Genomic DNA, 23,447 nt, shown 5'->3' with positions numbered 1-23,447 from the left:
ACGGCGAGTTGAGTTGATGCCAAAGAGCTCCATTTTGGTCTCATCTGACCACAACACTTTCACCAGTTGTCCTTTGAATCATTCAGATGTTCATTGGCAAACTTCAGACGGGCATGTATATGTATTCTTGAGTAGGGGGACCTTCCGTCCTTCACGGCGTAGTGTGTTACCAATTGTTTTCTTGGTGACTATGGTCCCAGCTGCCTTGAGATCATTGACAAGATCCTCCCGTGTAGTTCTGGGCTGATTCCTCACCGTTCTCATGATCATTGCAACTCCACGAGGTGAGATCTTGCATGGAGCCCCAGGCCGAGGGATATTGACAGTTCTTTTGTGTTTCTTCCATTTGCGAATAATCGCACCAAATGTTGTCACCTTCTCACCAAGCTGCTTGGCTACGGTCTTGTAGCCCATTCCAGCCTTGTGTAGGTCTACAATCTTGTCCCTGACATCCTTGGAGAGGTCTTTGGTCTTGGCCATGGTGGAGAGTTTGGAATCTAATTGATTGATTGCTTCTGTGGACAGGTGTCTTTTTTACAGGTAACAAGCTGCGGTTAGGAGCATTCCCTTTAAGAGTGTGCTCCTTATCTCAGCTCGTTACCTGTATAAAAGACACTTGGGTGCCAGAAATCTTTCTGATTGAGAGGGGGTCAAATACTTATTTCCCTCATTAAAATGCAAATCAATTTATAACATTTTTGACATGCGTTTTTCTGGATATTTTTGTTGTTATTCTGTCTCTCACTGTTCAAATAAACCTACCATTAAAATTATAGACTGATCCTTTCTTTATCAGTGGGCAAACATACAAAATCAGCAGGGGATCAAATACTTTTTTCCCCTACTGTTTCTGTAATAAAGCCCTTTTGTGTGAAAAACTCATTCTGAGTGGCTGAGCCTAGCTCCCCAGTGGGTCGGCTTGGCTCCCAAGTGGGTGGACCTATGCCCTCCTAGGCCCAGCCATGGCTGCTTCCCTGCCCAGTCATGTGAAATCTGTAGATTAGGGCCTAATTCATTTATTTCAATTGATGAATTTCCTTAAGTGAACTGTAGCAGAGCAAAATCTTTTAAATTGTTCCATGTTGTGTTTAGATTTTTGCTCAGTATAGTTAGAAAGAGTGATAGGTAGGTAGATAGATCTATCTATCGATCACGCCATCTATCTATCTATGGTATGGTACTCCAGGGTAGGGTACGGTACTCCTGCATTTGGTCATGTTGTTGGACTGTTCAGAGTGGTGGCGGTGGTGTTGCTAGAAGTGTTGCTACGGGGCTCCAGCCTCATTTTGATTGGTCGTTTTGGCATCAGCAGAACCTGCTTGTCCATCTCCAACGGGATCTATAGAGAATAACAGAACAGAACATAACCTTGGTTGTCCATCTCCAACAGGCTCTATAGAGAATAACAGACTATGTTAAAACAGATGATGACCATGTTAAAACTGGTGCTGACAATGTTAAAAAAGGTGTTGACCATGTTAAACAGGCGGTGACCATGTTGAAACAGGCAGTGACCATGTTTAAACAGGTGGTGACTATGCAAAAAAGGTGCTGACCATGTTAAAAAAGGTGCTGACCATGTTAAAAAAGTCACTGACCATGTTAAAACAGTCACTGACTATGTTAAAACAGGTGCTGACCATGCAACAAATGGTGGTGAGCATGCTAAAACAGGTGGTGACCATGTAACAGGGGCTGACCATGTTAAAACAGGTGCTGACCATGTTAAAACAGGTACTGACCATGCTAAAACAGGTGGTGACCATGTAACAAGTGATTAACATGTTACAATAGTCGCTGACCATGTTAAAACAGTCACTGACCATGTTAAAACAGTCGCTGACCAAGTTAAACAGGTGGTGATCATGCTACAACAAGTGGTGACTTGGCTAAAACAGGTGGTGACCATGTAATAGGTGCTGCCCATGTTAAAACAGCCGCAGACCATATTAAAACAGGTGGTGACCATGTTAACACAGGTCCATGTTAAAACAGGTGGTGACCATGTTAAAACAGATGGTGACAATTATAAAACAGGTGGTGACCATGCTAAAACAGGTGCTGACCAATTTAAAACAGGTGGTATCCATGCTAACACAGGGGCTGACCATGTTAAAACAGGCGCTGACCTGGTTAAAACAGTTGCCGACCATGTTTAAACAGTCAGTTACCATGTTAAATAGGTGGTGACCATGTTAAAACAGGTGGTGACCATGTAACAGGTGCTGACCATGCTACAACAGGTGGTGACCATGCAAAAACAGGTGCTGAACATGCAAAAAAAATGTGCTGACCATCATAAAACAGGTGCTGACCTTGTTAATACAGGTGGTGCCCATGTTAAAACAGGTCCAACATGCTAAACATGCAAAAAAAAATTGCTGACCATCATAAAACAGGTGCTGACCTTGTCAATACAAGTGGTGCCCATGTTAAAACAGGTCCATGTTAAAACAGGTGGTGAACATGTTAAAACAGGTGCTTACCATGTTAAAACAGACGCTGCCCATGCTAAAATAGGTGGTGACCATGCTAAAATAGGCGATGACCATGTTAAAACAGGTGGTGACCTTGTTTAAACAGGTGGTGACCATGTTAAACCAGATGGTGACCATGCTAAAACAGGTGGTGACCATGTTAAAACAGGTGGTGGCCATGTTAAAACAGGTGGTAACCATGTTAAAACAGGTGGTGACAATGTAACAAACAGGTGGTGACCATGTTAAAACAGGTAGTGGCCATGTTAAAACAGGTGGTAACCATGTTAAAACAGGTGGTGACAATGTAACAAACAGGTGGTGACCATGCTAAATAAATCTCTGACCATGTTGAAACAGGAGTTGATCATGTTACAACAGGGGGTGACCATGTTACAACAGGTGCTGACCATATTAAAACAGGTGGTGACCATGTTAAAACAGGTGGTGACTACATTAAATAGGTGGTGACCGTGTTAAAACAGGTGGTGACCTTGTTTAAACAGGTGGTGACCATGTTAGACCAGATGCTGACCATGTTAGAACAAGTGGTGAACATGTTAAAACTGGTCCATGTTAAAACAGGTGGTGACCATGTTACAACAGGTGGTGACCATGTTACAACAGGTGCTGACCATATTAAAACAGGTGGTGACCATTATAAAACAGATGGTCAAAAGTTAAAACAGATGGTGACCATGCTAAAATAGGTGGTGACCATATTAAATAGGTGGTGACCATGTTAAAACAGGTGGTGACCATGTTAGACCAGATGCTGACCATGTTAGAACAGGTGGTGAACATGTTAAAACTGGTCCATGTTAAAACAGGTGATGACCATGTTAAAACAGGCAGTGGCCATGTTAAAACAGGTGGTGACCATGTTAAAACAGGTGGTGACCATGTTAAAACAGGTGGTGACCAATATAAAACAGATGGCCAAAAGTTAAAACAGATGGTGACCATGCTAAAATAGGTGGTGACCATATTAAATAGGTGGTGACCATGTTAAAACAGGTGGTGACCATGTTAAAACAGGTGGTGACCTTGCTTAAACAGGTGGTGACCATGTTAAACCAGATGCTGACCATGTTAGAACAGGTGGTGATCTTATTAAAACAGGTGGTGAACATGCTAAAACAGGTGCTGACCATGCTCAAACAGACACTGACCATGTTAAAACAGGCGCTGACCATGTTACAACAGGTGCTGACCATGCTAAAATCAAATCAAATCATATCAAAGTTTACTTGTCATGTGCGCCGAATACAATAGGTGTAGGTAGACCTTACAGTGAAATGCTTACTTGCAGGCTCTAACCAACAGTGCAAAAATGGTATTATATGAACAACAGTTAAGTAAAGAAATAAAAACAACAGTAAAAAGACAGTGAAAAATAACAGTAGCGAGGCTACATACAGGCACCGGTTAGTCAGGCTGATTGAGGTAGTATGTACATGTAGATATGGTTAAAGTGACTATGCATATATGATGAACAGAGAGTAGCAGTAGCGTGAAAGAGGGGTTGGCGGGTGGTGGGTGGCAGGAAACAATGCAGATAGCCCGGTTAGCCAATGTGCGGGGGCGCTGGTTGGTCAAAGCAATTGAGGTAGTATGTACATGAGGCGGCAAGTGCAGCCTCTATCTATGAATGCTACTGATGTTTGATGATGTCATATTCTGTCTGCTCAGGTGAGCGTCTCACCTCGGTCTCATCGCAGACGGAGAAAGTGAAACTCTGGAGGATCTCGACCATGGCCAGTTTGATCATGATCAGGGCGAAACGCATCCCGATACAGTTCCTGGGCCCCGCCCCAAACGGCATGTACGTGTACGGATCAATAGACTCCTTGTTCTCCTTACTGAACCTGGACAGGGAGAGGGCAGACATATTACACATTGTATTGTTGTTGATTTGTGGTTGTGGTTCAGACACATTACACATTGTATTGTAGTTGATTTGTGGTTGTGGATCAGACACATAACACATTGTATTGTAGTTGATTTGTGGTTGTATTGTGGTTGTGGTTCAGACACATAACACATTGTATTGTAGTTGATTTGTGGTTGTGTTTCAGTCATTTTACACGTTGTATTGTAGTTGATTTGTGGTTGTGGTTCAGACACATAACACATTGTATTGTAGTTGATTTGTGGTTGTATTGTGGTTGTGGTTCAGACACATTACACATTGTATTGTAGTTGATTTGTGTTTGTGTTTCAGACACATAACACATTGTATTGTAGTTGATTTGTGGTTGTGTTTCAGACACATAACACATTGTATTGTAGTTGATTTGTGGTTGTGTTTCAGTCATTTTACACGTTGTATTGTAGTTGATTTGTGGTTGTGGTTCAGACACATAACACATTGTATTGCAGTATTATAATGCACTGTAGTTGTGGTTAGCAAAATGAACTAATGCTCTTGTGTTTGTATTGTGGTTGTATTGTGGTTGTGTTATGGTTGTATTGTGGTTGTGTTATGGTTGAATTGTGCTTGTATTGTGGTTGTGTTATGGTTGAATTGTGTTTGTATTGTGGTTGTGTTATGGTTGAATTGTGTTTGTATTGTGGTTGTGTTATGGTTGTATTATGGTTGAATTTTGCTTGTGTTATGGTTGAATTGTGGTTGTATTGTGGTTGTGTTATGGTTGAATTGAGTTTGTATTGTGGTTGTGTTATGGTTGTGTTATGGTTGAATTGTGGTTGTGTTATGGTTGAATTGTGGTTGTACTGTGGTTGTGTTATGGTTGAATTGTGGTTGTATTGTGGTTGTGTTATGGTTGTATTGTGGTTGTGTTATGGTTGTACTGTGGTTGTATTATGGTTGTGTTATGGTTGGATTGTGGTTACGGTGCGGTCCAGTACCTCTCTGGTTTGAACTCCTCAGGGTCTGACCAGATCTCTGGGTCACGGTGGAGGGTCCACGTGGGAACCAGGACAACGCAGTCTTTGGGGATGACAATGCCGTTGATCTCCACCGTCTTCTTGGCGACCCTCTCCAGTCGCGGGGAGACGGGGAACAGTCTCAGAGACTCGTTCAACACACAGTCCAAATAGTCCATCTGCATCAGAGCTTCGTACTGGATTGGAGCCTGCACCGGGGTTACATACAAATCAGTACCTCACCACATCTGGCACCGGGGTTACACACACATCAGTACCTCAACACATCTGGCACCGTGGTTACACACACATCAGTACCTCACCACATCTGACACCGGGGTTACACACACATCAGTACCTCACCACATCTGTTGGGGAACACAGTATCTATCGACTTCTGCAGTTTGGTCATGGTGTGGGGGTTACCTTGTTGGGGAACACAGTATCTATCTCCTCCTGCAGTTTGGTCATGGTGTGGGGGTTACCTTGTTGGGGAACACAGTATCTATCTCCTCCTGCAGTTTGGTCATGGTGTGGGGGTTACCTTGTTGGGGAATACAGTATCTATCTCCTCCTGCAGTTTGGTCATGGTGTGGGGGTTACCTTGTTGGGGAACACAGTATCTATCTCCTCCTGCAGTTTGGTCATGACATGGGGGTTGGTTGCCAGGTTATAGGCCAGGAAACTCATAGTACTGCTGCTGGTCTCGTAGCCGGCGAAGATGAAGAGCATGGCCTGAGACAAGATCTCATGATCAGTCAGTCCTGGAGTGTGGGGGGGGGGGGGGGGGCGAGAGAGCAAGAGAGATAATAGTTTCCAGGTGTGTGTTTGTAACAGTAGTTAACAGGTGTGTGTTTGTAACAGTAGTTTTCAGGTGTGTGTTTGTAACAGTAGTTTACAGGTGTGTGTTTGTATCAGTAGTTTACAGGTATGTGTTTGTAACTGTAGTTTACAGGTATGTGTTTGTAACTGTAGTTTACAGGTGTGTGTTTGTAACAGTAGTTTCCTGGTGTTTGTTTGTAACAGTAGTTTACAGGTGTGTGTTTGTAACAATAGTTTCCAGATGTTTGTTCAGCAGGTACCTTTAGTCTGCTCCTCTCCTGTCTTTGTGTCGTTGCCTTTCTGAGAGTCGATCATAAGCTGTAAGAAATCCACCCGACTCTGGAAGCAGAAAGACATGAGGTCAAATCCGTCCAATCACAACCAGATTCTAATGGATCTGGTCCAATCACAACCATCACAAACATATACTAGATATCGTCCAATCACAACGACACAAACAGATTCTAAAAGGAAATATCAACATAACAATCAAATATAAATATAAAACATGTTTACAGTTGAGTTCCCAGTGTCACGTCCAGATTTGATCTTAGCCAGCGAGGCGTAAAAGAAGTCTGTCACCGCAGTCGGGAAGAAAGAAAACTTCATCTTCTCCAAGATAGGACCAGTGAAGGGAAATAACACTGGAGAAGGAGAGGAGAGGAACGTTTTACAGAAAGGCATACAACTTCATATGATTAAAAAGTACAAGTCTGCATGTGTGTGTGTGTGTGTGTGTGTGTGTGTGTGTGTGTGTGTGTGTGGTCTCACCGATTAGGAGGAACAGTGGGTTTAACAGGTCAACCTTGATCATTTTCTTAACATTGGAGACGAAGGGGTCTGAAGGGTTGTTCAGAGAGTCAATGTCCACACTGAAGGCTGTGCTGGTGACTACGTCCATACTGTAGGGCCCAAAGAACCTGCAACACAACCACAATTACACAACTACTGACCACAATGACTGACCACACAACTACTGACCACAACTACTGACCACAACTACTGACCACACAACTACTGACCGCAACTACTGACCACAACTACTGACCACACAACTACTGACCGCAATTACACAACTACTGACCACAACTACACAACTACTGACCACAACCACGGACCACATCTACACAACTACTGACCACAACTGCTGACCACAACTACTGACCACAGCCACACAACTACTGACCACATCTACTGACCACAACCACACCACTACTAACCACACAACTGACAACTACCACACAACTACTGACCACACAACTATTGATCACAACCACACAACTACTGACCACAACTTCTGACCACACAACTACTGACCACAACTTCTGACCACACAACTACTGACCGCACAACTATTGACCACACAACTACTGACCAAACAACTACTGACCACAACCACACAACTACTGACCACACAACTACTGACCACAACTAGTGACCACAACAACTGACCACAACTACTGACCACAACTACTGACCACAACCACACAACTACTGACCACACTGCCTGCCTGGTAAGGCAATTGCTCGGTCTCTGATTTGATTTGAACCACACAACTACTGACCACACAGCTACTGTTAGCAATGTGTTATTCTTCAATAACACAAACATCAAAGCAAATCAGGGGGAGAGAAATAGGTTTATTCAGAGAGGACAAATCAAGATGTTATGCTGGGAGGCAGATATTCAGTCTCCCCCTGTCCTCAGCTTTCCCCCCCAGAACAAAGGACAAGATGCCACTTATAACCCCCCCCACCCTAGCCTGACCAATCAGAAGTCCTTGCAGGACAACTTGGCCAATGGCCAAATAACAAGTATCCCACTACAGACTCATTGTACAGACCAATGAAAATGTGGCCCACATAGAACACGTTGCTCTGACTTCAGGAGTGACATTCCACAGATTCTGAACAGATGTTGAACTGAAACCCAACTCCTATTTACAATTCGCTATTGACCATTAAAACTCAAGTTTTTTTTTCTCAAACTCTCAAACTCTGCATTGTGTATTTAGCTTCAATATAATCTTACAATACAACTACTGACCATACAACTACTGACCACACAGCCACTGACCACAACTACTGACCGCCAACCAAACATTTACTGCCCACACAACTACTGACCACAACCACCTGATCACAACTGCCGACCACACAATTACTGACCACAAAGCTACTGACCACACCGCTACTGACCACAACCACTGACCACAGCCACACAACTACTGACCACAACCAAACATTTACTGCCCACACAACTACTGACCACAACCACCTGATCACAACTGCCGACCACACAATTACTGACCACAAAGCTACTGACCACACCGCTACTGACCACAACCACTGACCACAGCCACACAACTACTGACCACAACCAAACAATTACTGCCCACACAACTACTGACCACAACCACCTGATCACAACTACCGACCACACAATTACTGACCACACAGCTACTGACCACACAGCTACTGACCACACAGCTACTGACCACAACTACTGACCACAGCCACACCACTACTGACCACAACGACTGACCACAATTACTGACCACAACCACACAACTACCAACCACAACTACTGACCACACAACTACTGACCACAACCACACAACTACTGACCACACAACTACAGTAGCAAGAAAAAGTATGTGAACCCTTTGGAATTACCTGGATTTCTGCATAAATTAGTTTAAAAATTTGATCTGATCATAAAGGCACAGCACACCAACATAAAAATCTCTTCCCAACTGTAAAGTATGGTGGAGGGAGCATCATGGTTTGGGGCTGCTTTGCTGTCTCAGGGCCTGGACAACTTGCTGTCATCAACGGAAAAATAAATTCCCAAGTTAATCAAGACATTTTGCATGAGAATGTGAATGTAAGGCCATCTGTCTGTAAATTGAAGCTCAACAGAAGTTGGGTGATGCAACAAGACAATTACCCAAAACACAGAAGTAAATCAACAACAGAATGGCTTCAAGAGAAGAAAATATGCCTTCTGGAGTGGCCCAGTCAGTCAGAGTCCTGACCTCAAACCGATTTAAAATGCTGTGGCATGACCTCGAGAGCGGTTCACACCAGACATCCTAAGAATATTGCTGAACTGAAACAGTTTTGTAAAGATGAATGGTCCGAAATTCCTCCTGACCGTTGTGCAGGTCTGATCCGCAACTACAGAAAACGTTTGGTTGAGGTTATTGCTGCCAAAGGAGGGTCAACCAGTTATTAAATCTAAGGGTTCACACACTTTTCCACCCTGCACTGTGAATGTTTACACTGTGTTCAATAAAGACATGAAAACGTATAATTGTTTGTGTGTTATTAGTTTAAGCAGACTGTGTTTGTCTATTGTTGTGACTAAGATGAAGATCAGATCAAAGTTTATGACCAATTTATGCAGAAATCCAGGTAATTCCAAAGGGTTCACATACTTTTTCTATGTACAGTGAGGGAAAAAAGTATTTGATCTCCTGCTGATTTTGTACATTTGCCCACTGACAAAGAAATGATCAGTCTATAATTTTAATGGTAGGTTTATTTGAACAGCGAGAGACAGAATAACAACAACAAAAAATCAGAAAAACGCATGTCAAAAATGTTATGAATTGATTTGCATTTTAATGAGGGAAATAAGTATTTGACCCCCTCTCAATCAGAAAAATGTCTGGCTCCCAAATGTCTGTTATACAGGTAACGAGCTCAGATTATGAGCACACTCTTAAAGAGAGTGCTCCTAATCTCAGTTTGTTATCTGTATAAAAGACACCTGTCCACAGAAGCAATCAATCAATCAATCAGATTCCAAACTCTCCACCATGGCCAAGACCAAAGAGCTCTCCAAGTATGTCAGGGACAAGATTGTAGACCTACACAAGGCTGGAATGGGCTACAAGACCATCGCCAAGCATCTTGGTGAGATGTGCAAATGGAAGAAACACAAAATAACTGTCAATCTCCCTCGGCCGGGGGCTCCATGCAAGATCTCACCTCGTAAGTTGCAATGATCATGACAACGGTGAGGAATCAGCCCAGAACTAAACAGGAGGATCTTGTCAATGATCTCAAGGCAGCTGGAACCATAGTCATCAAGAAAACAATTGGTAACACTACGCCGTGAAGGACTGAATTCTGAAGGTTCGAGTTTCCAAACGTCAGCCTCGAAACCTTAATGACTTGGAGAAGATCTGCAAAGAGGAGTGGGACAAAATCCCTCCTGAGATGTGTGCAAACCTGGTGGCCAACTACAAGAAACGTCTGACCTCTGTGATTGCCAACAAGGGTTTTGCCACCAAGTACTACGTCATGTTTTGCAGAGGGGTCAAATACTTTTTTTCTTCATTAAAATGCAAATCAATTTATAACATTTTTGACATGCGTTTTTCTGGATTTTTTTGTTGTTATTCTGTCTCTCACTGTTCAAAGAAACCTGCTATTAAAATTATAGACTGATCATTTCTTTGTCAGTGGGCAAACGTACAAAATCAGCAGGGGATCAAATACTTTTTTCCCCTCACTGTACGTACCACATAACTACTGATCACACACTTACTGACCACACAACTACTGACCACAACCACTGACCACAATCACTGACCACACCGACTGACCACAACTACTGACCCCACAACCACTGACCACAGCCATTGACTGCACAACTACTGACCGCACAACCACTAACCACACAACCACTGACCGCACAACTACTGACCACACAACTACCGACCACAACCACTGACCGCACAACCACTGACGCACACCTACTGACCACAACTACTGACCACACACCTACTGACCGCACAACCACTGACCACACAACTACTGACCACAACTACTGAACACACAACCACTGACCACAACTACTGACCACACAACTACTGACCGCACAACCACTGACTGCACACCCACTGACCACACAACTACTGACCACAACTACTGACCACACACCCACTGACCACAACTACTGACCGCACAACTACTGACCGCACAACTACTGACCACACACCCACTGACCACACAACTACTGACCACACACCCACTGACCACACAACTACTGACCACAACTACTGACCACACAACTACTGACCACAACTACTGACCACAACTACTGACCACACAACTATTGACCACAACCACACAATTACTGACAACACAACCACTGACCACACAACCACTGACCACACAACTAGTGACCACAGCTACTGACCACAGCTACTGACCACACAAGTATTGCCCACACAAGTATTGACCACACATGTACTGACCACACTAGAGGTCGACCGATTATGATTTTTCAACGCCGATACCGATACTGATTATTGGAGGACCAAAAAAAGCTGATACCGATTAATTGGCCGATTTTTATATATTTGTAATAAATGAGAATTACAACAATACTGAATGAACAATGAACACTTTTATTTTAACTTAATATAATACATAAATAAATCTATTTAGTCTCAAATAAATAATGAAACATGTTCAATTTGGTTTAAATAAAGCAAAAACACAGTTTTGGAGAAGAAAGTAAAAGTGCAATATGTGCCATGTAAAAAAGCTAACGTTTAAGTTCCTTGCTCAGAACATGAGAAAGCTGGTGGTTCCTTTTAACATGAGTCTTCAATATTCCCAGGTAAGATGTTTTAGGTTGTAGTTATTATATGACTATTTCTCTCTATACTATTTGTATTTCATATATCTTTGACTATTGGATGATCATATAGGCACTATAGTATTGCCAGCCTAATCTCGGGAGTTGACAGGCTTGAAGTCATAAACAGCACTGTGCATCCCAGCATTGCTAAGAGCTGCTGTTTGAATGAATGCTTACGAGCCTGCTGCTGCCTACCACCGCTCAGTCAGACTGCTCTATCAAATATCAAATCATATACTTAATCATAATATAATAAACACACAGAAATACGAGCCTTTGGTCATTAATATGGTCAAACCTCTCATTTCGAAAACAAAACGTTTATTCTTTCAGTGAAATACGGAAACGTTCCGTATTGTATCGAACGGGTGGCCTCCCTAAGTCTAAATATTACTGTTACATTGCACAACCTTGAATGTTATGTCATAGTTATTTAATATTCTTGCAAATTAATTACGGGCTTTGTTCTTAATAAATGGCCTTTCAACAGTTCGCAACGAGCCCGGTGGCCCAAACTGCTGCATATACCCTGACTCTGATTGCACTGAACGCAAGAGAAGTGACACAATTTCCCTAGTTAATATTGCCTGCTAACATGAATTTCTTTTAACTACATATGCAGGTTTAAATAAATATACTTGTGTATTGATTTTAAGAAAGGCATTGATGCTTATGGTTAGGTACGTTATTGCAACGATTGTGCTTTTTTTCGCGAAAGCGCATTTGGTAAATCATCAAGTTGAAGTAGGCTGTGACTCGATGATAAATTAACAGGCACCACATTGATTATATGCAATGCAGAACAAGCTAGTTAACCTAGTAATATCATCAACCATGTGTAGTTAACTAGTGATTATGTGAAGATTGATTGTTTTTTATAAGTTAAGTTTAATGCTAGCTAGCAACTTACCTTGGCTCCTTGCAGCCACAAGGTCCTTTTGATGCTGCACTCGCGTAACAGGTGGTCAGCCTGTCTCCTCGTGGATTGCAATGTAATCGGCCATAATCTGCTTCCAAGAAGGCCGATCACCGATTGTTATGAAATCTTGAATTCGGCCTTAATTAATCGGCCATGTAATCGGTCGACCTCTAGACCACACAACTACTGACTAAGACTACTGACCAGCTAGCAGATTCATTAACTAGTACCCGCAAAACACCAGTCTCAACATCAACAGTGAAGAGGCGACTCCGGGATTCTGGCCTTCTAGGCAGAGTTCCTCTGTCCAGTGTCTGTGTTCTTTGCCCATCTTAATCTTTTCTTTTATTGGCCAGTCTGAGATATGGTTTTTTCTTTGAAACTCTGCCTAGAAGGCCAGCATCCCGGAGTCGCCTCTTCACTGTTGACGTTGAGACTGTTGTTTTGCAGGTACTATTTAATGAAGCTGCCAGTTGAGGACTTGTGAGGCGTCTGTTTCTCAAACTAGACACTCTAATGTACTTGTCCTCTTGCTCAGTTGTTAACCGAGGCCTCCCACTCCTCTTTCTATTCTGGTTAGAGCCAGTTTGCGCTGTTCTGTGAAGGGAGTAGTACACAGCATTGTACGAGATCTTCAGTTTCTTGGCAGTTTCTCGCATGGAATAGCTTTCATTTCTCAGAACAAGAATAGACTGACGAGTTTCAGAAGAAAGTTCTTTGTTTCTGGGCATTTTGAGCCTGCAATCGAACCCACAAATGCTGATGCTCCAGATACTCAACTAGTCTAAAGAAGGACAGTTTTATTGCTTCTTTAATCAGAACAACAGTTTTCAGCTGTGCTAACATAATTGCGAAAAGGGTTTTCTAAGGATCAATTAGCAATTTAAAATTATAATCTTGGATTAGCTAACACAGCGTGCCATTGGAACACAGGAGTGATAGTTGCTGATAATGGGCCTCTGTACGCCTCTGTAGATATTCCATAAAAAATAATCAGTTTCCAGCTACAATAGTCATTTACAACATTAACAATATCTACACTGTATTTCTGATCAATTTGACGTTATTTAAATGGTAAAAAAAAATGCTTTTCTTTCAAAAACAAGGACATTTCTAAGTGACCCCAAACTTTTGAATGGTAGTGTATATGATATATATATATATATTTATATGTTTTAATATATATATGTATGTATGTATGTGTATTACAATTAAGACTCAGGGGTGTAAGGTGAAAAGTCAGAGGTTAGAGGTCAGGACTCACTCCTTCACTTCGATGGCCTGGTCTTTATCTGCCTGCTTCTTCATTCCATTCAGCAGGTTAGCAGAGTGCTGCTTCATGATACCAAACATCTAGAGGAGAGAGAGAGAGAGAGGAGAGGTAGAGAGGTAGAGAGAGAGGTAGAGAGATAGAAGTAGAGAGAGAGAGGTAGAGATGTAGAGAGAGAGGTAGAAAGAGACAGAGAGAGTGGTTAACAGAGTGCTGCTTCATGATACCAAACATATATACATAGAGAGAGAGAGAGAGAAAGAGAGAGAGAGAGAGACAGAGACAGAGAGAAAGACAGAGAGAGAGACAGAGAGAGAGGTTAGCAGAGTGCTGTTTCATGTTTAGAGTTGAATGGCCATAACCTGGATATCGAGATTGACGCACAAAACCACTTCCTTTTCCTGGGATAAATAACTAAGAGACACCAGTAAATTATGCTCCTTAGCTCTTGGATTCCCATTCAGGAAAAGCTAGACTAGAATAGCTTGCTGGACATTGTTGTTGTTGTTACATTTCCTATACAAATAGACTAAACGAAGAGGGATGCAAGCTCTTGTTTGCTGAATGTTAAATAGAGCAGCCAATAGAAATCGGTAGTTTGAAAGAAGAGCGAACGCACAATGGTGGTAAACTATAGCAGTTATTTATTCAGACCCATAACCATTCAGATGGTGGTAGACTATAGCAGTTATTAATTCAGACCCATAACCATTCAGACCCATAACCATTCAGATGGTGGTAGACTATAGCAGTTATTAATTCAGACCCATAACCATTCAGATGGCGGTAAACTATAGCAGTTATTTATTCAGACCCATAACCATTCAGATGGTGGTAGACTATAGCAGTTATTTATTCAGACCCATAACCATTCAGATGGTGGTAGACTATAGCAGTTATTTATTCAGACCCATAACCATTCAGATGGTGGTAAACTATAGCAGTTATTTATTCAGACCCATAACCATTCAGATGGTGGTAGACTATAGCAGTTATTTATTCAGACCCATAACCATTCAGATGGCGGTAAACTATAGCAGTTATTTATTCAGACCCATAACCATTCAGATGGCGGTAAACTATAACAGTTATTTATTCAGACCCATAACCATTCAGATGGCGGTAAACTATAGCAGTTATTTATTCAGACCCATAACCATTCAGATGGCGGTAAACTATAGCAGTTATTTATTCAGACCCATAACCATAAAATCTTTGCAAAGAGAAGTGAAATCCATCTGCATCTAATTCTAGTCCTATATATGAATGAAGAAGATAGGGGTCCTGGGTGGTGCAGCGGTCAAAAACACTGCACCGCCTGGTGTTCGATCCCAGGCTATGTCACAACCGACCGTGACCGTGAACCCCATAGGATGGAAACACAATTGGCCCAGCGCCATCCGGGACCTTGGCTTATCCTGCTCTAGTGACTCTAGGTGATGGGCTGGTCACCTGCAAGCTGACTTCGGTTGTCAGTCGAACGGTGTTTCACATTAGTGCTGCTGACATCCAGGTGAAACAGGAAGTAGGTGGTCATGTCTTTCACATTAGTGCTGCTGACATCCGGTGAAACAGGAAGTAGGTGGTCAGGCGGGTCATGTTTCAGAGGACGCATGACTCCACCTTTGATTACTTATGTTAATACGGTATCTGTTTTTGATTTTTAATAAATTTGCAAACATTTCTTAAAAACGGTTTTCGCTTTGTCATTATGGGGTATTGTGTGTAGGTAGAGGATTTTTAAAATGTAATACATTTTAGAATAATGCTTTAATGTAACAAAATGTGGAAAAAGTCAATGGGTCTGAATACTTTCTGAATGCATGGTATATATTGTTTCTAGTCAAGGCTCATCCTATTCAGCTATTGCTGTATATATATATTCTATCCATGTATTCCACAGATATGCTATATATTCTATCCACATACTGTCCATAATGTCTATACATCACATATATACATATATAGAGAGTTGAAGTCGCAAGTTTAAATGCACCTTATCCAAATACATTTAAACTCAGTTTTTCACAAATCCTGACATTTAATCCAAGTAAAAATTCCCTCTTTTACGCCAGTTAGAATCACAACTTTATTTTAAGAATATGAAATGTCAGAATAATAGTAGAGAGAATGGTTTATTTCAGCTTGTATTTCTTTCATCACATTCCCAGTGGGTCAGAAGTTTACATACGCTCAATTAGTATTTGGTAGCATTGCCTTTAAATTGTTTAACTTGGGTCAAACGTTCCGGGTAGTCTTCCACAAGCTTCCCACAATAAGTTGGGTGAATTTTGGCCCACTCCTCCTGACAGAGCTGGTGTAACTGAGTCAGGTTTGTAGGCCTCCTTGCTCGCACACGCTTTTTCAGTTCTGCCCACACATTTTCTATAGGATTGAGGTCAGGGCTTTGTGACGGCCACTCCAATACCTTGACTTTGTTGTCCTTAAGCGATTTTGCCACAACTTTGGAAGTTTGCTTGGGGTCATTGTCCATTTGGAAGACCCATTTGTGATCAAGATTTAACTTCCTGACTGATGTCTTGTGATGTTGCTTCAATATATCCACATAATTTTCCTCCCTCATGATGCCATCTATTTTGTGAAGTGCACCAGTCCCTCCTGCAGCAAAGCACCCCCACAACATGATGCTGCCATCCTCGTGCTTCATGGTTGGGATGGTGTTCTTCGGCTTACAAGCCTCCACTTTTTTTTCCAAACATAACGATGGTCATTATGGCCAAACTGTTCTATTTCTGTTTCATCAGACCAGAGGACATTTCTCCAAAAAGTACAATCTTTGTCCCCATGTGCAGTTGCAAACCGTAGTCTGGCTTTTTTATGGCGGTTTTTGAGCAGTGGCTTCTTCCTTGCTGAGCGGCCTTTTAGGTTATGTCGACATAGGACTCGTTTTACTGTGGATATAGATACTTTTGTACCTTTTCCTCCAGTATCTTCACAAGGTCCTTTGCTGTTGTTTTGGGATTGATTTGCACAATTCGCACCAAAGCACGTACACCTCTAGGAGACAGAACGCGTCGCCTTCCTGAGCACTATGACAGCTGCGGGGTCCCATGGTGCTTATACTTGCGTACTATTGTTTGTACAGATGAACGTGGCACCTTCAGGTGATTGGAAATTGCTCCCAAGGATGAACCAGACTTCTACAATAATTTTTCTGAGGTATTGGCTGATTTCTTTTGATTTTCCCATGATGTCAAGCAAAGAGGCTCTGAGTTTGAAGGTAGGCCTTGAAATACATCCACAGGTACACCTCCAATTGACTCATATGATATCAATTAGCCTATCAGAAGCTTCTAAAGCCATGAAATCCTTTTCTGGAATATTCCAAGCTGTTTAAAGACACAGTCAACTTAGTGTATGTAAACTTCTGACCCACTGGAATTGTGATACTGTGAATTATAAGTGAAATCTGTCTGTAAACAATTGTTGGAAAAATGACGTGGGTCATGCACAAAGTAGATGTCCTAACCGACCTGCCAAAACTATAGTTTGTTAACAAGAAATTTGTGGAGTGGTTGAAAAACTAGTTTAATGGACTCCAACCTAAGTGTATGTAAACTTCCGACTTCAACTGTAATTATATACTCCAGACTTCTACATTGCTCATCCTAATATTTCTATATTTCTTAATTTTACTTTTAGACTTGTGTGTATTGTTCTGTATTGTTAGATATTACTGCACTGTTGGAGCTAGGAACACAAGCATTTCACTACACCCGCATCTGCTAAATATGTGTTTGCGACTAATACAATTTTATTTGATTTAGTAGAGTTTATAACAAGCTACAAAGAGTTTATAAAGAGTTTATAACAAGATATAAAGAGTTCATAAAGAGTTTCTAACAAGATATAATGAGTTAGTAAAGAGTTTCTAAATAGCTATAATGAGTTAGTAATGAGTTAGTAAATAGTTTATAACAAGTTATAAAGAGTTTATAACAAGTTGATAAAACATAGAAAGGGAGAGATGGAGGGATGGTTCTACCTCTTTTAGTCGTCCAGAGGTAAAGGAAGGTGAGAGGACACTACGGATCCGTCTCCATGTATCGTCCTCGGCAACGGACAACGCATCAAACATCTCACCATTCAGATGGAAGTTCTAAAACATGGAGGACAGTTGTATTAATGATCAAACAGCTCACCATTCAGACAGAAGTTCTAAAACATAGAGGACAGTTGTATTAATGATCAAACAGCTCACCATTCAGATGGAAGTTCTAAAACATGGAGGACAGTTGTATTAAATATCAAACATCTCACCGTTCAGATGGAAGTCCTAAAACATGGAGGACAGTTGTATTAATTATCAAACATCTCACCATTCAGACAGAAGTTCTAAAACGTGGAGGACAGTTGTATTAATGATCAAACAGCTCACCATTCAGACAGAAGTTCTAAAACGTGGAGGACAGTTGTATTAATTATCAAACAGCTCACCATTCAGACAGAAGTTCTAAAACATGGAGGACAGTTGTATTAATTATCAAACAGCTCACCATTCAGACATAAGTTCTAAAACATGGAGGACAGTTGTATTAATGATCAAACAGCTCACCTTTCAGACAGAAGTCCTAAACGTGGAGGACAGTTGTATTAATGATCAAACAGCTTGTAACAATGATATGATTTAATATTGATCATAATATTTACATAATATTCACACTACTTTAAAACCTGTTATGGCTTGATCCCGTTAGCGGGATCGATATGATGACAGCCAGTGAAAATGCAAGGCGGCAAATTCAAAACAACAAAAATTAAAATTCCTCAAACATACAAGTATTATTCACCATTTTAAGGCTTTACTTCTTGTTTATCCAGCCACAGTGTCTGATTTCAAAAAGGCTTTACAGCGAAAACAAACCATATGATTATGTTAGGTCAGCGCCAACACACACAAAAACACAGCCATTTTCCAGACAAAGAGAGGAGTCACAAAAAGCAGAAATAGAGGGAAGATTAATCACTAACCTTTGATGATCTTCATCAGATGACACTCATATGACTTCATGTTACACAATACATGTATGTTTTGTTCGATAAAGTTCATATTTATATCCAAAAATCTCAGTTTACATTGGCGCGTTATGTTCAGTAATCTTTTGCCTCCAAAACATCCGGTGATTTTGCAGAGAGCCACATCAATTTACAGAAATACTCATCATAAATGTTCATGGAAATACAAGTGTTATACATGGAACTTTAGATAAACTTCTCCTTAATGCAACCGCTGTGTCAGATTTCAAAAAAGCTTTACCGAAAAAGTAATAATCTGAGTACGGCGCTCAGACACAAAAACATGCATGGAATATATCCGCCATGTTGGAGTCAACAATTGTCAGAAATAGCATTATAAATATTCACTTACCTTTGATGATCTTCATCAGAATGCACTCCCAGGAAACCCCACCTCTTTAAGGAATACCTGGGATAGGATAAAGTAATCCTTCTACCCCCCCCCCGAAAGATTTAGATGCACTATTGTAAAGTGGTTGTTCCACTGGATATCATAAGGTGAATGCACCAATTTGTAAGTCGCTCTGGATAAGAGCGTCTGCTAAATGACTTAAATGTAAATGTAAATGTTGGTTTTGTTCGATAAAGTCCATCCTTTATGTCCAAGTACCTCCTTTTTGTTCGCGGCTTCAGTTCACAAATCCAAATTCAGGACGCGCATGTCAGACGAAAACTCAACAATTTCCATTTCCAAGATAATTTCCATTATCTTCAGGATGTTTTTATCGTAAATCCACAATAAAGTTTCAACCGGAGAAATCCTTTGTCTTCAGAAATGCAATGGAACCGAGGTACCTCTTGCGTGAGCGCACATGCCTGAGGATCATGCCCTGCTGGCAGTGTTCTGACTCCAGTAGCTCTTATTCTTCATCGCTTTACAGTAGAAGCCTCAAACAAGGTTCTAAAGACTGTTGACATCTAGTGGAAGCCTTAGGAAGTGCAACATGACCCCACAGACACTGTAGTTTGAATAGGGAATTAATTGAAGTCCTACAGACCACTTCCTGTTTGGATTTTTTCTCAGGTTTTTACCTGCCATATGAGTTCTGTTATACTCACAGACATCATTCAACCAGTTTTTGAAACTTCAGAGTGTTTTCTATCCAAATCTACTAATAATATGCATATCATAGTTTCTGGGAGTGAGTAGCAGGCAGTTTACTCTGGGCACGTCAGTCATCCAAGCTACTCAATACTGCCACCATCCATAAGAAGTTAAAATGTATGAATAATGAATGCCACAAATAATGTATTAATAATATCAGTAATAATGTTAGGATTATTATTATTCAGATTATTATTAGGGGGATGTGTGTGTGTGTGTGTGTGTGTGTGTGTGTGTGTGTGTGTGTGTGTGTGTGTGTGTGTGTGTGTGTGTGTGTGTGTGTGTGTGTGTGTGTGTGTGAGTGTGTGTGTGTGTGTGTGTCTCACCCTGCGGTTGATGAAAATGTTGTAACACTCTTTAATCAGGATGGTCTTGATCATGCTTTTGTCCATGATACACAAAACAGGCTGCCTCCCATCATAGATCCTTCACAGAGGAGAAACACACCTGGCTTTAACCACTATATATACACCTACATGGTACACAGAACAGACTGCCTCCCATCATAGATCCTTCACAGAGGAGAAACACACAGGGTTGTATTGGCTGTATTGGCTGTTCAGATGTGTAGGAGGAGACTCAGCGTAGGAGAAAGGGTTAAATATCAGTGCTTATGTGAATATGTCTTTTGTCTGATGCAGCTGTATTGACCTTAATGGGCGAATAAACTTGATTTAAGCTTTACTAATCATCCGTGAGTTTTACTAGGTTCATTTAGAACCTAACAGTAGAAAGTGATATGTTAGAAGAAGCCTACATAACCAACCCAGGAAGTAAAATGTATTGCCTCTTAAAGGGAAAGTCATCTAAAGTAACTGAATGTAATCAGATTACGTTACTGAGTTTGGGGTAATGTTGGACAGGTAAAACTAGTAACTGTAACGGATTACATTTAGAAAGTAACCTACCCAACACTGGAAACCCACACATTTATTAACCACCTCTTATAAAATTACATAGAAAACATTATTCTGGTTTTGGTTGACATTACTAATACTATTCCTCATGGTCACATGACAGCTCGAGCAGGTGATGAATTGTAAGGAAAGAGCATATTACAGTTGTGAGTCATCCTAGTACGGTACAGCCAACTGAACTCACCCCCAGATTCTCCCGTACTTCTGAAAGCACTCTGTGTCAAAGTTTGTCATGCCCTGTAGCGAGAAAGACAGAGAAAGAGAGAGAGAGAGAGCGAAAGAGAGAGAGAGATAGAAAATGAGAAACTGCTGATTCATGTCCTAGGAGGTCATGTAGGTGTGTCTTACACCTGAACAGAGAACACACCTGAAACAGGTGAGGGTTGAGGAGGGTTTGTTATTTTCTATGGTCCCCAGGGTCAAGCAACACAACTTCTACACTGATTTTCTAAACCCCCCCCCCCTTAAAAGATATAGATGTACTATTGTAAAGTGGTTGTTCCACTGGATATCATAAGGTGAATGCACCAATTTGTAATTCGCTCTGGATAAGAGCGTCTGCTAAATGACTTATATGTAAATGTAAATGTTCTACACTGATCATGTCTCATATTACCTTGTATTTATCTATTGTTCAAACAACCTGCTAGTTCTCTTTTTCCTTCTCAATGTATTATTTTACATGGGGAGAAAAATAACACTATTGTTTAAAATATGAGAGAGATGTTTATTCTGAATGGGTACTAACCTTTTTATACTCCATCATTGTGCCAATGTAAGGTAGGGGTTTGGGACCAGGGACACCCATCTTTGTGAAAACACCATAGGGCCAGTACCCATACCTGTACACACAAGTTAACTAGTAATATGTTCTAGAGAAGTATACAAAATATTTATCTTATCTTGCATTGTTGGAAAAGGACCCCTAACTAAGCATTTCACTGCTAGTCTACACCGGTTAACTACGATAAATGTGACAAATAACATTTGATTTGATGTAAGACCTTACACTACTATTAGGGTGATGAGGAGGGCCAGGAGGGTCCAGGTCTCAGCGGAGAAGTATGGCAGAAAACTCATCATCTTTCCTCTGGTTTGGTTCCCTGGTGCTTCTGAAAACAAAGGCTCCGTTTTCTCTCAGGTTCGTTTGAGTTCACTTGTCTAATGGTCTGACAGGTTTTGAGTTGTTTTTTTCTGTCCGGTTCTAGTGTGGTTCTTCTGTGCACGCGGCAGATCTCAACTACCGACCATTGCTCTTCTCCGTACTCTGTTTGAGACCGTGCAGGTTACAAGTTATTATTTTATCCCGTCGGAAAAGCACATGTGTGATGCTAGCTAGAATAATGATGAGCCACAATGGAATTTGCGGTTCGACTTCAAAATAAGAATCCCATACTAAAACTGATGCAAACGGATAAAAATAATGTAATAATGCCATATTTGGACAAGATAATGCTAAACAAGGTTAGAATGTTGTTATATGAATTTTAAAAAAACACAATAAGTAGTTAATTTAACACAAAAAATAGTTGAAGTTGCACTGTGGCTGTATTATAATTGCTTTGGGCCATACTTCTATTTTACTGTACAGCGTTACCTCTGGATCTTGGGTCCATGAAATGTGAAGAGTTTACACAAGTATTAGCATCGTAGCTCTTATTGCAGGACTTTAACTGTGGGAAATCACCTCACAATTCCATAAGTTTATTTAAAAAATAATAACATTTAACCTTTATTTAATTAGGCATGTCAGTTAAGAACAAATTCTTATTTACAATTACAGCCTACTCCAGCCAAACCCAGACGATGCTGGGCCAATTGTGCGCCGCCCTATGGGACTCCCAACCACGACCTGATGTGATATAGCCTGCATTCGAACCAGGGCCTGTAGTGACACCTCTTGCATAGAGATGCAGTGCCTTAGACCGCTGCGCCACTCGGGAGCCCTGTACATTGCAATTTGAATGTTCAACAGGCATTATAGGCTGAATTGTGAGGTGATTTCCCACAGTTAAAGTGCCGCAATAAGAGCTGCGATTGTAATATTTGTGTAAACTCTAGAATTGTAATCTGTGGGTGTCAATAACTAGGCTGGTACCCCATGTCATGAACCCCAGATCCATAAGGCTGGTACCCCATGTCATGAACCCCAGATCCATAAGGCTGTACCCCATGTCATGAACCCCAGATCCATAAGGCTGGTACCCCATGTCATGAACCCCAGATCCATAAGGCTGTACATTGAAGGTATGTTGCAGTCCTGAAGAGTAACACCCACAGTGCAATTTCAACAGATTTTTTGGGGGGCATCAAATTATCAAATTATTGTCTTTTTTTAAATGTATATAACAA

General features: G+C 41.1%; 1 protein-coding gene across 2 annotated transcripts; it reads right to left on the bottom strand.

The window, feature by feature from the left end:
• Window positions 1-813: 813 nt before the first annotated feature.
• Window positions 814-22,401, bottom strand: LOC115178668 (cytochrome P450 3A27-like). 2 transcript variants are annotated; one of them, XM_029739937.1, is made up of 13 exons: window positions 22,105-22,401; window positions 21,844-21,937; window positions 21,280-21,332; window positions 20,505-20,604; window positions 18,043-18,156; window positions 14,031-14,119; window positions 6,960-7,108; window positions 6,705-6,832; window positions 6,449-6,527; window positions 5,970-6,130; window positions 5,349-5,575; window positions 4,183-4,345; window positions 815-1,339 (listed from the first exon to the last, which is right to left on the bottom strand). In XM_029739937.1, the coding sequence occupies exons 1-13, from the start codon at window positions 22,176-22,178 to the stop codon at window positions 1,214-1,216; spliced, it is 1,557 nt and encodes a 518-aa protein (XP_029595797.1). In that variant the 5' UTR covers window positions 22,179-22,401; the 3' UTR covers window positions 815-1,213. The 2 variants fall into 2 exon arrangements, with proteins under 2 accessions (XP_029595798.1, XP_029595797.1); XM_029739938.1 differs by lacking the exon at window positions 21,844-21,937 and having other exon boundaries at window positions 814-1,339; window positions 22,105-22,192.
• Between the last annotated feature and the right edge of the window lie 1,046 nt (window positions 22,402-23,447).

This window comes from Salmo trutta, chromosome 38 (assembly GCF_901001165.1).
Source record: "Salmo trutta chromosome 38, fSalTru1.1, whole genome shotgun sequence".
Classification (NCBI taxonomy): Eukaryota; Metazoa; Chordata; class Actinopteri; order Salmoniformes; family Salmonidae; genus Salmo; species Salmo trutta.
The sequence above is the reverse complement of the archived record's forward strand: the minus strand, read 5'-3'. Positions and strand labels throughout refer to the sequence as shown.